The 15,905-nt window shown below is 62.9% G+C and overlaps 1 protein-coding gene across 1 annotated transcript in view; it reads right to left on the minus strand.

Moving 5' to 3' along the window:
* The window catches only part of NAV1 (neuron navigator 1), a gene marked incomplete at both ends in the record, with an annotated part of 207,225 nt that overhangs the window by 117,344 nt on the left and 73,976 nt on the right, over window positions 1-15,905 (minus strand). Inside the window, one exon of the mRNA XM_082860446.1 lies at window positions 6,925-7,710. Coding sequence (XP_082716572.1) covers window positions 6,925-7,710 — 786 coding nt within the window. The remainder of the gene's footprint in view (window positions 1-6,924; window positions 7,711-15,905) is intronic.

Consider the following 15,905-nt stretch of genomic DNA (forward strand, 5'->3'; position numbering starts at 1 on the left):
TGCTTGACAGCAATCCTGAATTAAATGGAATTGAACTCAACACTGTGGGGGGAGGGGTCTTGAGGCTCCTGGAAGCTGACATCACAGGGGTCAAGGTCAAGTCCTGGCCCTGTGGCCCACCTGCTCTTCTGGCTCAAGCGGCCAACCCACCGACCAGTGTCTCTGTTTGCTCAGTTGTAAGCGCGGGCTCACAGGGTCACTGTGGGCAGTAAGTGACTCATTAAACCTAAGGGACAAGAATCTCATGCCCCACGTGGTGTCCGGGTGCTGGTTATGGGCAGGTCATCACTTTCTCTGGGCCTGTTTTCCTCCCGTGGAGCATCAGGTCCCAGAGCCCTGGGGAGGCAACTCCGCAGCCTGGGTGTGGAGCCCGTGGCCAATGGTAGCTGAGGGCTCTGCACAGAGAAGCCAGGCCTCCCGGGTGGCTTCCTGCGCCCCCAAAAGGGAAGGCCTGCTCAGCGGCCACCAAGGGCAGAGGGAGCCTGTGTCCTCCTCAAGGTTCTTTTCTGGCACAGGAGCCAGGCAGGGAGCCCCAACCCCTGCGGTCTCTGGCTGGGGGTCTCTTTGGGGGAAGTTGTTCCAGCCCGGTCGTGGTTCAGACCCTTTCATGCCTGGGCAGTTGTGTGCGTGCACACACGCGCACACACGGACACACACACACCCCTTCAGTCTGTGCGTAGCTGCTAGGGGCCGAGTGTGCAAGTGTTTCTGTGCACCGCTCCACGTGACACACCCAGCCCCTGTGCACCCTTGTGCACACCCTGACTCCCAGCCCCATCTACATCCTGGGGGTTTACGTCTGGACGTGAAGGTTTACGTGCAGGTCTCCCCACACACTTGCCTGTCTTGTGCTCTCAACCTTCACTACCTCCCTACGCAGCCCAAGGTCACGACTGACGGCCTGGCTCTCCAAGAAAACTCCAGCGCTTTTCACCAGATCACTCCCAATGGCAGCGCCCCAACTGGACACCCTTGCAGACGAGCCAGCTTCCCCGGGGACCAGCCTGGGCACAAAGGGCCCACACCCTGGCTTTGCGTGCCCGACGCACGTGGGCAAGTGCTCTGGGAAGTCGGTCCAGAGCCAGCGCTGCTGCTTGGAAATTAGAAGACGGTGCAGGAACCGCCCGCTGCAGAGGCCCTGAAACATATCATCGGGATGTCGGAAATAGACCTCATGAGGGCTCAGGCCAAAGCCCGCCCTGGCCACTGGCCAAGCTCTGGCCAGAGCTGAGCTGGAGAAGAGCCGCGTGGTAAACAGGCAGTGCTGGCGGTGAGAGCCTGGACGCTGCCGGAGCCCGACCCCTCGGGGTGAACCTGTAACGTGCCCAAGGTGGTGCCCGTGCTCTCCCGCCTCAGTGCCAGCGGGGACCCCGCACCTGCTCGCTCCCCACACCGGCCGCACCCCTGCAATCTGCCCCTTCTTCTGCCAGAGGCACAGGTGCCGATCAGAGACGGAGAGCTGGGATCCGCCCTTCCCAGCACGCGGCTGCGACCGCGCCGGACACGCCCCGGGCACAGCTCTGGGAGACAGACACCACTCCCGGGGCATCTTCCCGGTCTGAGCCCTGATGCCTGCTGGTCAGAAGGAAGCCTTGGACCCAGGGGGCTCTGGTTTTCTCTCCCTGCAGGGGCCGGGTCCCCAGGAGCCACAGTAGGGCAAGTTGCAGGGGGCGGTGCCCACTCTGAGGGCTGACGCAGCCTTCCAAGGCTTCCACGCAGGAGCGCAGCCTGCCCACACAGGGCCAGTGAGCTGCGCCCGGCCCCCCGGCCTTCCTGGGCAAGAGAGGGAGGCTGCAGGCCCCGGGGACATCAGACGCAGCTGGGTAATGCAAACAGGCTGTGGGAGGAGGTCAGCCAACGCAAATGAGAAGCATGTGGCATCCACTTCCCCTTGGCTGGCAGGCTGGCACAGGCCTCCAGGCCGAGGGAGACGCTGCGGGAGGGAGCCCAGGTCAGCCAGGTGCTGGGGGGCAGACCTTATGGGGGATGGGGGGTCCAGCTGGGGGCTGGACTCTACGGGGCCCAGGCATCAGGGGAACAGCTCGGCCCCTCCTCCTACCAAGTCTTAACCGCAAAACAGAACACAGACGGGAGAAAGAAGAACGGGGGGCGAAGGGAGGAAAGATGCGAGGGGATGCAGTCGGGCATCTGAGAGGCAGGCCAGCCTAACCCGAGAGGATCCGGAGAGCAGGTCTGCACCCACAGGCAGAAACTCTCAGGAAACAGAAACTCTGCTCAGCGGGCTTTCTAATAACGAGGGCTTTCCAGGAAAATGAGGTAGTGAGCTCTCTGTCACCGGGAGTGTGTAAACAGAACACCCACTTGCCTACAACGCTACGAGGGAGTAATTTGTGCTTTAGGTGGGTGGCTCAATCAGACAATTTCCATTGTGTGTTCTGTGAATCCCAGGGCGGGAGGCGGGGGCTCTGCACGGAGGGGGTTCTTCTCTCCGGCTGTACAAGGCGCCGCAGAGCAACAGGGATGGGCCTGGGGGCTCTGCTCAGCCGGGTCAGCGCAGGACCCGCTCTCCCTGGAGCCCCGTGGAGCTGCCTGCACCCCCAGCCCTCGAGGTCAGAGGCTGTGGGCACGGGTGTGGAGGGGCGGCCCAGAGCAGGGCGAGGCTGGAGGTCTGCAGAAGACAAAGCCTCTGGTGTTGGCAGCTGGGTGCGGACGGGCCACGGGGGTGGGCGGTTGTGCCCGCAGGAGATGTTAGCGGGTGGGACGAGAGCTAACGGTCAGCAAGCAGCCCAGGATTCCAGGCGACTTGGTGCTGTTCTGCCTTCAACCCCCATGGGGCCTGAGGGTGGAGCCGCTGCTGACCACCGAGGGCATCTCCCTTGAGAGAAGCCCTGGGCACCTCCCCTCCACGTGTCCTTGTCCCCAGAGCACAGGGGCTACCCCAAGGCCTTCCCGGGGAGGGGGAGGAAGACGGCTTTGGCTGCAGCGGCCTGAGCAGGGCGAGGCCCAGAGGCTAAGAGCAGGACCCCACGGGCCCCGGTGGAACCCGAAGCCTAGCCCTGCACACGGGGAGCAAAGAAACGTCCTCCCCAGCGCTACCCTTGAGGAGGCAGAGGCCTCGCAGCGGGAAGGGTCTGTGCCAGCTGCCCCTCCGCTACGCACGCGCTCACCTGCAGGCCTTGCCTTCCCTCACCTGCGGCTCTACAAGCCCGGGAAGGCTGCAAGTCAGCGCCCTCACTCTCCTGCCGGGCCTCCGGGGAACCCCTGGGAAGGCACCAGGCACGGCCCTGCGTGTGGAGCCTTGGCGAGCTTGCACACGCGGCCTGGCTGCTCGGGCACTGGATCCTGGAGGACCCCCCAGTGCACTGAATAACAAGGAAGAAAACCATCTGAGAAGCCATGTCTTCCCTCCCCCTATTCACAGCATCCCAGAATGCAACCTCTAGAGTAAATTCCCACCCCCCACAAAACCCCACAACAACCCACTGGCTTAGAAACGGATAATTTCCGGACTTCCTTCCCCTGCTCTGTTTGGCCTGCGCCTCTGAGGGCCCAACCGTTGTCACGGCAACCCCTCACGTGGGTCCAGACACTTTCTGAGAAAGTGGAACCAGGCGCTCCAGCCGCCTGGGTTCCTTTGCACCTGACCTGGTCCCCTTGCCTGGAGGGCTCAAAAGGGGGTGCAGTGTGCGTGGGGTCACCAGACCGCTTGGAGGTTCTCGGACTCGGGGCTGAGGAGATGGAGAAGTGTGGTCGGGTCGGGATTGTGTATGTAACTGCTCTGAGTTAAGACAGGCTCTCTTAGGCACCTGGGGCCCTGTCAAGGTCCGATCACCTCTCTCTGCACCCTTCCCTAATGCCGACAGGTAGGAGAGAGCCGTGGAGCAGCTCTGCCATTCACAAATGGGGAACGTGAGTCCCAGAGGAGGTCACAGAGCTTAGGACTTCTGCACAGGGAACTCAGGACTGCGGCCTCCTGCCTGCCCCAGACCCAGGCCGGGGGCCAGTGACCTTCCCTCTGGAGCCGAACTGCCTGACACGGACTGTCCACCAGGGTCCGAGGGCATATGATCCCTGAGACAGGCCCCCTTCCCCTGGACACTCACCCCTCAGTCTTCCAAGTTTCTAGGGTTTCCCAGTGGGACGCTAGTTCTTCGGCAGCTTCCAAAGCAAGGGAAGGGCAGGGCGCCTGCCTGGACCATCTGGGCCCCAGCTGATTTCTGGCAAGCCGTGATCAGCTTTCATTCCCTTTCATTCCAGAAAGGCTCTTATTCGGGGCTGCCTCACTCCCTCTCCCTCCAGCAACCGGGGCTGGGCAGCTTCCGGGGTCTGAGATGGTCCCAGGGAGTAAGCATGTCCCGACTTGGAGCCTCACGGGTGTAGAACCTGCGTCCTTCACCACCATCCGGAGGCAGAGGCGTCCACTCGTCTCCCCAGGGGCCACCCTGCTCTCCAGGGAGGGTCCTGACAACCGGACACCTTCATGGGTTCTCCTGTTCCCCCATTCCACACAGGAGAGGAGCTCTACCCGGCCGTCACCTTCTCCCTCTTCCTCCCCTGCCCTCCCTGCTGCACCCTTCAAGGTCACAGCACTGCCCTCCTGGGGCCAGCCCCGCCCAGGGTCAGTCCAGCACGTTCACCAGACTTTCCACTCCTCTCCCCGCACCAGCCCCGCCGTGGGGTCATCAGGGCCGGCCTGGTGGCCCATGCCCAGCACACACCAGCTTGGTAGGGTCCCTCTTTGCCTGCTGACTCCCCTCCCTCAATCAGGTCCCCTACACAGAGCTGTGACTTAATAATCAGGACAGACTCAGGACAGACGGGCAGAATCTGCCTTCCCATCACTGGCTCAGGGAAGACTCCAAGCCCCTCGAGGCTCTGACCCTGCGATTCCGGACCGCCTGGGAAATGGGGTGTGTTCTCCCCTCACTCCCAGGGGCACTTTGAGACATGACAAGTGCCAAGTGGGCTGAGGGGTTACCGCAAAGCCTCCCCTCCCGCCCTCCTCTCCCCTCGCCCACCAGCTCTACGACTATCTGCCGGGGTTTCTGTGGTCACTGCCTCTTGAGATGCAACTAAGAGGGCTTGGGCCAAGCGGCTAGGTCCTGGGGCAGTGTAGGGACTGCAGGACTGGGGAAGCCTTGACCTTGAAAGGGGGCTGTGCCCTCTGCTCTTCTGTGTCGCTGACACTCTCTCCGCTCCCCCCAGAGACAGCCCCCGCCTTCCTCTCCCCCATCCCACCACCCCACCCCACCCCCACCCCCACCCCCTGTCTCAGCCCTGCAGGGAGTATTCTCCCCGCCGGTCCCTGCACCTCCCCTGGCCTCAGTCACAGCTCAGTACCACCTCCTTAGAGGCGCCTAAGCAGGCCTTCCTTGGTGTCTGCAGTTACTTTCTTTCTTTTCTCCTTTACCGTCTGTTTCACCCCATTAGACTGTAAGCTCCTTGAGGGCAGCACTCCGCACAGGGGGGGAGGGGGGAGGCCGCCCCTCGGCTTCTGCCCCCACCCTCACGTCCACGGGTCCCTGCCTGCGGAGGCCGGGCCCTCAGGCCGCTGCGCCCCCCTCTTTGCCCTTGTCCAGCCCCCCGACTGCCCCTGCAGAGCCCATATGCGGCCTCCTCTGTGAGCCTCTGAATCCGAAGCTCCAGATCCCTGCCCCTGCTCGGGGTCCCTCGTCCTGGCCCACACGGGGCCTGTGGGTCCCGCGAAGGTCGCGGTAGGTCGAAGCCGTCCTTCCCAGCGCTGCCTCCTCCAGGCCGCCAGGCGAGCACCTCACCCCCCATTCCCACGCGCCCCACCTCGTCCTGCCCATCACTCAGACCGCAGCCCGCGTCGGTCCCGCCCCTCACACGCGCACGGACACGCCCCTCCCCAGCCCCCAGCGGGGCTGGCAGCCCGGGAAGCTCGGGTCCCTCGGCGCCGGAGGACCCACATCCCCGCCACCGCAACAAGTCCGCGGAGCCACGGCGGCCGCCCGGCTCCGGGCCTCGCCGCTGTCCTCTCGCGGCCCCGGCACGGCCCGCGCCGGCTCCCGAGGCGCAGCGGCCTTGCGTCCCGCGCATCCCGGGTCCCTCCCTCTCAGGGCACAGGGTCCCCGGGGAAAGCAAGCGCAGTTCCGGGCCCGCTCCGGGTTTTTTGCTTAGGCTCTTCAGGCTCGGAGAACAATGGGGCAGCTCTCTGCGCTTCCTCCGCCCGAGCGAGCTTTGTTCCTCCCTTCCCGCCCGCTCGGCTTCCATTAGCCAAAAGGCAAAGGCTTCCCAGTCAACCAGGAGTCTCCGCGCGAAAGCCCAGACCTTTCCACACGCCCTAAAAACCTGCGGAGTGGGGTGGGGTAGGGGTTTGGCCCAGGCCTGGGGCCGGGGCCGAGGTACAGGACACGCGTCCAGATGCGGGCAGCTGGCTGCCCGCCTGCCCCCAGGCCCCTGTCGTGCCTCCTTGCCAGAGCCCATACCCGGGAAATCCGACTCGTGCTCCCACCGGGGATCCACAGAGGAAGCGGAGCCTCAGCTCTGCTCCGCGGCCAAACAGCCCTCACATCTGCTTTCCCCACATCTGTGCTCTAGATCGGCTCCCACCGGCGCTCCCCGGCAATGCTGACTGTCATCTTGCCCAGCACAGACCACACACGGCAGAGGTCACCACCAGCCCCCCAGGTTTTGCCGTATTAAGATTCTAGGCTTTAAGATCCCAGGAAGCTGATGGGCTCTATTTCTGAGAAGCTAAGCCCCCCACCCCATTGTCCAGCCTCACCTCCGGCAGGCCAGAGCAGAGCCCCAGCCTGGGGACATCTCTACCCAGGCGCACTTCAGCCATCTGCACCTGGGGATGGGCCAGCCCTGTACATCTGGGCGCAGTGTCCCCGCATAGCCCGAGCCGGGGCCTAGAGAGCCCCGCCGCTCTCCCCACAGCCTCCCTGGCAGCGGGCGAGGGGAAAGGCAGGGGTGGGGCGGGGAGGCAGGACTCACCCAGCACCTGGCTGAAGAGCAGCTGCTCCAGGTCTCCCAGCACGGTCACCACGAGCTCGGGGTCCACCTTGAGGAAGGCGCGCTCCTCCTGGCCCTTGGCGGGGGGCACGGGCCCGGAGCCCTTCTGCGCCTTGGCTTTGCTGGAGAGCAGCTCGTCGTCCGACTTGCCGTCGTCGCTCACGGCCGCCTCAGGAGCCTTGCTGAGCGGCTTGACCTCGGCGTAGGGGCCGCGCGGGATCCGGCTCGGCTTCCCCAGGCTGGGGGCGAGCGGGGCCAGGGGGGTCTTGGCGCCGCCCGCCGGGCCGCCCTTGGCCTGGAAGAGCGAGTGCTCGGACTTGGACAGCGTCTTGGACATCAGCGGAGCCTCGCGGCCTTTGGGGCCCGCCTTGCCTAAGCCCTTGGGCGCCTTGGCCATGTCGTCGCTCCACTCGGGCTCGTATAGCTGCATCTTCTTCTCAGAGTCCGTGAGGAACGAGAGGTTGGTGAGCGACTTCTGCTTCCGCAGGTTGGAGGCGGGCGGCCCGCCGGGGACTCGGCCGTCCACGCTGCCGGACTTGAAGACCTTGAGCTCCGCCGCGCTGGCCTTGGCCATGCCGCCGCCGCCCGGCGCCTTGGCGCGCTTGGGCAGCATGCCTCTGCCGTCCGCCGCCGCCTTCCTGCCCGCGCCCCGAGGCTCGTCCGCGCCCTCGTCGCCGCCGCCGCCGCTCTGCTCCACCTCGGGCTGCACGCTCTTGACGCTGCCGCCCAGCATTCTGCCCGCGAGGAGCGCATGGACGATCCGCGCGTCTGCAGGCACCGGGGGCGGGGGGGGGGAGCGCGCAGGGAGGAGGAGGCGGGGGAGGGGAGGGGAGGGGGAGAGAAAGGACGGAAGAAACCGAGGAGGAAGGGGAGAGGAAAGAGGAGGGAGCGAGGGAGCGGGGAGGAGGCGAGCCGAGGCGCAGGGGAAAGAAACGCGAAGAAGGAAGCCGGGGAAAGGGAAGGAGCGCGGAAGCCGTGGAGCGATGGGGCGGGGTCGGAGGAAAAGGGGCGGGGCGGGGAAAATACAAATCAAAATCTTAAAATCAATCAAAGAAGAACGCAAGCCCCGCAGCTGGCCGGCGCTCGGAGCTGCCCGGCGCCGGGACCCGGTCCCCCGCCCGCCCCTCCGCCCGCCGGCCGGTGGGTCCCGTGGGTCGCGCGCCGCCCGCCAGCGGGAGCGGAGGCTGCGGGCTGCGGCTCGGAGCGCAGGAAGGAGGAGGGAGGCGGAGGAGCCGGCGGAGAAGGGGGGGGGTGTGCGCGAGCGCCGGGAGGTGGGGGGAGAGGGGTGTGCGCGAGCGCCGGGAGGTGGGGGGGGAGGGGTGTGCGCGAGCGCCGGGAGGTGGGGGGGAGGGGTGTGCGCGAGCGCCGGGAGGCGGGGGGAGAGGGGTGTGCGCGAGCGCCGGGAGGCGGGGGGGGAGGGGTGTGCGCGAGCGCCGGGAGGTGGGGGGGAGGGGTGTGCGCGAGCGCCGGGAGGCGGGGGGAGGGGTGTGCGCGAGCGCCGGGAGGTGGGGGGGAGGGGTGTGCGCGAGCGCCGGGAGGTGGGGGAGAGAGAGTCTATTTCTGGCTCGAGAGGGGGTGGTATCTGCAGCCGAAAGCCAGGGGCGGATGAGTAGTGGGTAGGGGGAGATGAAGGATTCGACCCGGTCTTCTCATCGCTTTCCCCGCCGAGGCGGGCGGGTTCCGGGGCACGGGTTGCCCCGTGCCAAGCCCGGAGGTGGGGGGGGGGGGGCGGTGGAAAGGTTCCGTTGAGCTGGTGTGGGCGTGCGGGTAAAAGGGGCTGAGACGGGGCGGCTCGGGACGCGGAGGGAGAGTGGGCTCGTGAGGCCTGGGGGGAGATGCGGCGAGCGTGGAGAAAATATCCAGGTCGCCTGGGAAACTCCCGGCCCCCCACTTGCCTTCCGTCTCTGAGGCTCCAGGCTGCTCTCCTGAAGTGCGGGGTGCCTCCGGAGGACGGGGGCAGGGGGTGGACGAGGGTGGCTTGGGAAGACCCAGGGTTGACTGGGCAGGGGCCTCAGGGCGCTGCAGGCAAGGCCTGACTCTCGGGATCCGGAGACTGGGTTACCAATGACTGTATGACCTTGTCAAAGTCACTGCACCCCCCCACCCCCCCACCCCCCGTCTTCTCTCACGGTGGTTACAGTACCAGCTTAAGAGCTAAAGGGACTTTGGACCTGCAAAGCTCTTTGTCAAACCCAGGGCATCAGGAGAAGCTGAGCCCTGGCCCCTTGCCTGCCACACCTCCAGTGGAGCCTGCAGAGCGCTTAAAAAAGACATTTTCCTATAGCCCTTCTCCCTTCCCTGCCCCCCGGGCCCTGGGAAGACAGATGGGGTCGAGGGGGGACTGGAGGCTAGAGGCTGACTGAGCAGGCAGCCGTTTGCATGGGGCTGCCCTCAGCAGAGGGCGACACTGCCCATTCTCCACGGCCTCCCAGGTCAGGGCCAAGTTGCCTAAGCAAAACGGTCCTCCGGCAAGAAAGTGAGGGACAGGAGAAAGGGAGGAGTGGGCCCCGGCGGAGCCACACACTGGGGAAGGCACAGCCCTGAGAACCCTTTGCCAGAAAGCACTAGCCATCGGATACCTGCCCACTTCATTCCCAACCTCCATCTCTCTAGCCCCAGGCCCCCTTCACCCTAGAATCGGAGTCTCCTGCTTCACGCACTCCGCTAGCGCTCATCACAGCCTGCCTGGTGTGAGAGGCATTTGTGTACGCGTCCGTCTCCCCCACCGGCACCCACGCTCTCAGGGACGGAGCCGTGTCTCTCGGCACCTTGGTGGAGCAGATGCTGCCGCTGTGTTGGTAACGTGGATTTGGAGGCCTGAGGGCTGTGCTCCGGGCCTGCTCCCTGCATGGCTCCTGGGTCCCGTCCCCAGGACTCTGTCTTCCATCCTCCCAGGCCTGGACTGAGACACTATAAAGTCTGCAAGTCCAGGTGTCATGGCAGAGAGGATGCACTGACCGCAGTACTGAGCACTGACTTCTCAGGCAGAGGGGTGTTTGGTAAGAAACGTGGACCCTTGGCTGGGCACTGGAGAAACAGAAAGATGGCGATTCTGCCCTCAGGGAACTCAGTGTCTGGGAGGACATGCAAGATAGCACTACAAGACCTGGGAGAATAATACTCCTTTTCATGGGAAACAGCAATGTCAAGCACATCACCACATTCACTGCAGGCAGACAGACGGAGGTGGGTGTATACTGATTACAGGAATGACAAGGGGGAGACTCCCAACCCCGGAGAACAGAGCTCCTGGCTGTCTCACTGATGCTGTAACCCCAGGGTCTGGCACTTACGTAGGAGGTTCCCAGTACGTATGAGCATAGGAGTAAGAGGTCGTGCTGGCAGGTGGGAGAATAGGTGAAGGAAATCTCAGAGGCTTCCTGGAGTAGGATGCAGTGTAAATAGGGAAGGGTTCAAACGGGGGGCGGGTGCAGGGTCAGGGGCAGTGAGTGCAAGTTCACTAGAAGGTCCCCCAGCACAATGCAGACTGGCCTCTGGGAATGTGTCCAGAACTTCGGAGACTCAGGTAGACTGGGATGGCGATTTCAGATAGGGAGTGAGAAGCAAATGGATGGGTAAAGGGACTCAAGTGGTTTCATGCCAGAACTTGGTCCGGGCACAGAGAGTGCCCAAAGGAGGAGGCCAGTCAGGAAATCTTCCCTCTGGGCACACACGAGACACTCATGCTTAAGCCCAGACACAAGATCCCGGCTCAAGGAGGGGATCCAGTCCCATCGTCGGTGCCAAAGGTCTGGGTGATCATGCGCTCCCTCCCCCGACACAGGCCACCTTTCATGAAATCACAATCGCTTCTGAAGTCCTCATCCTTACTCGGGGGTCTCCTGCAGTTTGCACAAGACACAGCTAATTCAGTCACGGGGGAATCTCACCATCCCTAAAAAGAGCAGCTTGGGAGTCTGGGGACACTTGTTCCCTAATGTACCAGGCTACAGTAGTTTGCTTGTTGCGTGTATGTTCTCCTCCTGCACATAAATTCAATCTTCTCCTTAGCAGATAAGGAGAAATGAACTGGCTGCCGTCTGGCCGAAGGGCATGATTTGCGCTGTGGTCCAGCCGGTGCGCGCTGCTGTACACAAGGTCCGGCGCCTCCTCCGGCCCCTCGTCTCTGGTACCCATGTCTGTAGGTTCCCTCCTCCCACATCAGTGCCTGGAGTTGCTCTGACACTACTCCACCTGTTGCGCTGTCCACTTGCGCTTCCTGGTCCCTGGAGTCCCACTGCCCCGGACCTGATCCTCCTTCCTTCCTCATCGGCTCCCGTGTTTCAGCCTGGTCCCTGCCCCCTCTCTTTATTCCCCTGTGTCTTCTCCCGAGGGATATCACGTGCCCCAAACCCCATGCCCGTCCCCTTGCTTCAATAAACAGCTCCTGAAAATTTGCCTCCTTCTAGAAAAGGTTTTCCAGAAGAGAGGCACCAGACCCCCTCCATCCTCCCTCTGCATGAAACACCACCTGCCGATTTATGAGGCAGAAAACACCTTCCGTGCTCACCTTCCCACCGTCCCTCTCTAAAGGGTGTTGCTGTGATCACGGGGTGGTCCCTTTAAAGCGTCATCTTGGCATCCTGGAACTTATAGACGCTCCCCAGCGAGGCCTCTCCCTCTGTCTGGCGGCTCTCTTTATTCCCTTCACATCCCCTGAGTTTCCCACCATCCTCTACTGCAGTGGGAGCCCTCAGCTGCCGTGGCAACAGCCATTCCAGCATCAGTCGATAAAGCCAATATATGCTTCCTCAAGTGAGTCCTAAAAAGAGAGGATCCTGCCCTGTCACAGCACCCCCAATCCCAGACTGGAGCCCCTCCCACCCTGCCCCGTCCCCTCTCCCCAGTCTGCAGGACCGCCTGGCCAGGAGGGTCCAATGAAGAGAGAAGGCGAGGATCTGTGTGCGGAGGCAGAGGCCCGGCTGGGCAGGGAGTGGGTGCCGGGGACTGGACCCTGCCTGGGCTCCAGAGGGGACTCGGGAAGGAGGCTGGTTTGGAATCATGAAAGTCCCCAATCTCCAGCCCCCCGAAACCGCTCATCACCCCACTCCTCTCTCTCCAAAGGCATTGGCAGTCTCTGCAGTGGGTGTGGGATGAGCGATCTGACCACATCTGTTGACCGATAACTTAAAGCAACTCGAGGAATGAAGATACGGGCACACGGCCAAGGACAGGCATGCAGTGTGATGTTACATCCCTCTCCCGTGACTGGAAACGGATGCAGCCCTGGTTGTGGGAGGGCGTTCTGGGATCTGCCCCTGGGTTTGAGAGAGGATCTTGGGGGGTGGGGAGTGAGGAAGAGAGGAGAAGTTGGGAAGGAGGGCTAGGCTGCCCCCACCTGGTTGACCTTGAAAGGTGACCTTGGGAGAAGGTGGGATCTGAGGCAGGGGGAGTGGGCAGGTGAGTCCACACTTGGTTCCCTCAAGGGCTAAGGGCAGAGCAGAGAAGAGGGGAGGGTTCTCTTGACTTCTATGCCCACAGTCAGGATCTGGAGAGCAGGGGCTGGGCACTAGCCCACCCACCCTGGGCCAGGGGCTGAGCGACAAGCACCTTCTTTAAGGTGTCCCCACCTGACCCCTGTGATGAGGTCCTCCATCACCTCCCGACACCTCCACCTTTGTGGAAAGCCCTCCAGCCACTGATGCCCACTTCCTTCTGCCCTTTTCTCTTCCACGTCACCGACCCCCCATGTCCTTCCACCTCTCAGCAGGGACTTCTTGACGAGGCCAGGCTGGAGGCCGCGGAGGTGGCTGATGCCCGAGTGGTGTCTCGTCCGCAGCTGGACGGCCAGCCTCCCAGTGCTTACATCTGCTCAGCGCCTCCACACGCCAGCTCTGACAGGTGCTGCGGGTGCAGCAGAGGACGGGACAGACAAAAACTCTTGTCCTCATGGGACATCCACTCCACTGGGAGGGACAGGCAGTAGACAGAAATGTCAGCTGCTGAGAAGTGCTGAGGAGAAGGAACAAAGCAGGAAGGGGACGTGAAACCGCTGTGGGCAGGGGGTGACTATCCGATTCGGTGACCAAGGAAGGCTTTACTGAGAAGGTTCATTTAAGTAAAGATCTGAAGAAGAGAGGGGACAATCTCTACAGATATCTGGGGAAGAGGTTTCCAGGCAGAGGGAACAGCCCAGGCAAAGCCCTGAGGCAGGGTGTGCCTGGTGTGTTCGGAGAATCGCAAGATCAGAGGCACATCTGCTAGAGAGAAAAGACGGGGCCGGCGGCAGGCAGTGAGGTCAGGATGTGATGGAGGCCAGTGTGCGGAGGCCTCAGAGGTCATCCCTTGCTTTCCCTCAGTGAGACGGGAGCCCCCTGGCAGGCTTGGAGCACAGGACTGGCACAGCCTGGCTCCCCCTCGGAAGGGTCCCTTGGCTGCTGGACGGGGCTCCTGGGCAGACTGCAAAAATCAAGGTGAGGGAGGATGGTGGCTTGGAACTGGTGGTGACTTTGGCGGTGGTGAGGAATGGTCAACGCTGGGCATCTTTTGAAGCCGTTAGGGTTTGCTGATGGACCAGAGGTGGGTCTTTGGGAAAGAGAGGGGTCAAGGATTGGGTTGAGACCCCAAGGATTGGGGCCTGGACAGTTCTAGGCCTGGGGTTGCTGTCAGTCAAGGTCGCAAAGACTTCAGGAGGAGCTGCCGTGGAAAGACGATTAGACCCTCTGCTTCTCCTGGGCCTTCTCAACACCAAAGGGCCCTCCTGTGCGATTCCGCTCCAGACTCACCCACACGCTTACTGCAGCCAATGCAATAATTTCCCGGCATCCAGCCAACATCCTTTATCCACTCATCTGTGATTCCCAAGGATCCACCCTCGGTTGGCTTTACTGACCATGAACTTTTCCCAGAACCCATCACGGCTCTTTGCACACAGTGGGCTCTCAGAAATATTTGATGAATGACGATTGATGGAATGAATGAATGCGTGACTCAGAGCAGATGTGTGGGGAGTGTAAACAGCAGTGACCTCTCGGTACCCGTGGTGAGAGACAGCGCAGCTGGTGCTGAACGGCAGCCAGGCCCGGGGACAGCGTCCCAGCCACATCTTCCCTCCCTTCCCTACAGCCCCGGGCTGCGGGGAGGCCGGCAGACCCTCCCTCTGCCCCTTGGAGGAAGCTCCAGTTCTTGTGACCTCGGGACGGGGCACAGCTGAGACCCTCTCCTCCCCCATCTCTGCCCTGCACACCTCTGGGGGACACGGCGGGAGTGGGCAAGAAGTCCTCACGTTCCCTCGCGCACCTAGCAGTCCCACCAGGAACGCGACCCCCACCCTCCCGGGCCACCTGGAGGAGAAGAAGAAGCCGGTGGACACAGTGGTCCAGCATGGATGTACCAGCTGGCTCGCACCTCATCCAGGAAGCCCTCCCAGACTGATTCTCTTGCTTCCTCCCAGCCTTTGCTTTCCAGGGCCTCGGCAGCTGAGACGTTTCTGTGGACTCTGCAGGGCCCTGGCTCCGCCTCTCTGGTCCCAGGAGGCTCCCTAAGCTTCAGGGTTGGGGGGTTTTCCCATGGGCTCCAAGGTCAGGAGTGTGGGCCCAGCAGAGATCTGCTGTCTGCCTGTGCTGGGGAAAATGAGGCCCAGCCAACCCAAGGCTGGGAGTGGAGCCAGGGACCGTGGGCCCCAGTCTGCCTCTGGCCCAGCGTCTCAGGGAGCACTTCCGGGAGGCTGAGGGTGCTGCGGAAGTCTGACTCCAGCCCACGTTCCTGGGAGCTCACAGCAGCCTGGACGCATCTGCCCTGAGCCTCCGTGCCAACAGGACGGGGGTGAGCCTGCTCATCCTGTGAAGTAGGGGGGCCGACACGAGCCCGGGAGGACACAGGGCCTGAGCCTGAAGCCCAATGTCCCCAGCTGGAGGGCAGGGCTCTCCCGGGCTGGGAGGGTGTAGGTCCTCTGCTCAGAGGCTGGGTGCTCCGGGTGTGCAGCCCCACAGGGGGTGGGGACTGTGGCCGAGGGCCTGAGACCCGGGAAGTGAGGTCCGATTTAGGGCTGGGCTGTGGCTCCCTAACGCCCCCAAGCACCCTGACCCCCAGGCTAGATCACGGGACCTCCGTTCCTCGGCAGGGGAGCCGGGCGTGCACAGCAAGACCCTGGGTTCCTGCTCTTCTAAGCACCCCGCCCAGGCCCACTGCGCGCTGACGCCCTCCTTCTCCATTTCAAGCCGGAACTCCGTGATGGCGGGCGGAGGTGAGCTGGGTGGCTCCCCAGGGAAGGACTGCCCCCCCACCCTCTGGTATCAGCCGCCACAGAGGCCAGTGCGGACCCACACACAGCACTCGGCCTCCCTCTCCCGCCCCCGGGAGCCTTGCTCTCTGATGCTCTCCTACCCACCCTCCGGTCCAGGCCAAGCCCCATGCCTGCGCCTCGGCTGTGTCTGCCCTCCTCCCCGATGCCTTCGCTTATGTGAATTCAAGTCCGGTTCACCCTTCAAGGCCCAGCCTTGGAGCCGCCTTCTCTAGGAAGCCTTCTCTGACTACATCCCACGCTTATCTTGAACTTTCCTCTCTACCGATTATAGTCAGGGTGCCACGTGGTCAAATTCTGCCCAGTTGTATCCTAGGGGGAGATCCTCCCCCTCTAGCTAAATTGTAAGCCCCCCATTATAGACTGCATGTTGGTATCCCCCCCAAATTCATAAACTGAAACTCTAATCCCCAGTGTGGTGGTATTTGGAGATAGGGCATTTGGGAGGTAGTTAGGTCACAAGGGTGGAGAACTGGCAATGGGATTAGTGCCCTTTTAGGAAGAGCCACCAGGGCGCTTGCTTGCTCCGAGCCAGGTGAGGACACAGCGAGAAGACGGCTGTCTGCAAGACAAGAAGAGAGCTGTCCCCAGGAACTGAAATGGCTGGCACCTTGACCTTGGAGTTCCCAGCCTCCAGAACCGTGAGGAACACATTTCTGTTGTTTAAGCCGCCTGGTCTACGGTACTTTTGTTAAAGCAGCCTGGGCTGACGACGTCGTCT

Source organism: Leucopleurus acutus (assembly GCF_964270905.1).
Source record: "Leucopleurus acutus genome assembly, chromosome: 2".
In the NCBI taxonomy this organism is placed as follows: Eukaryota; Metazoa; Chordata; class Mammalia; order Artiodactyla; family Delphinidae; genus Leucopleurus; species Leucopleurus acutus.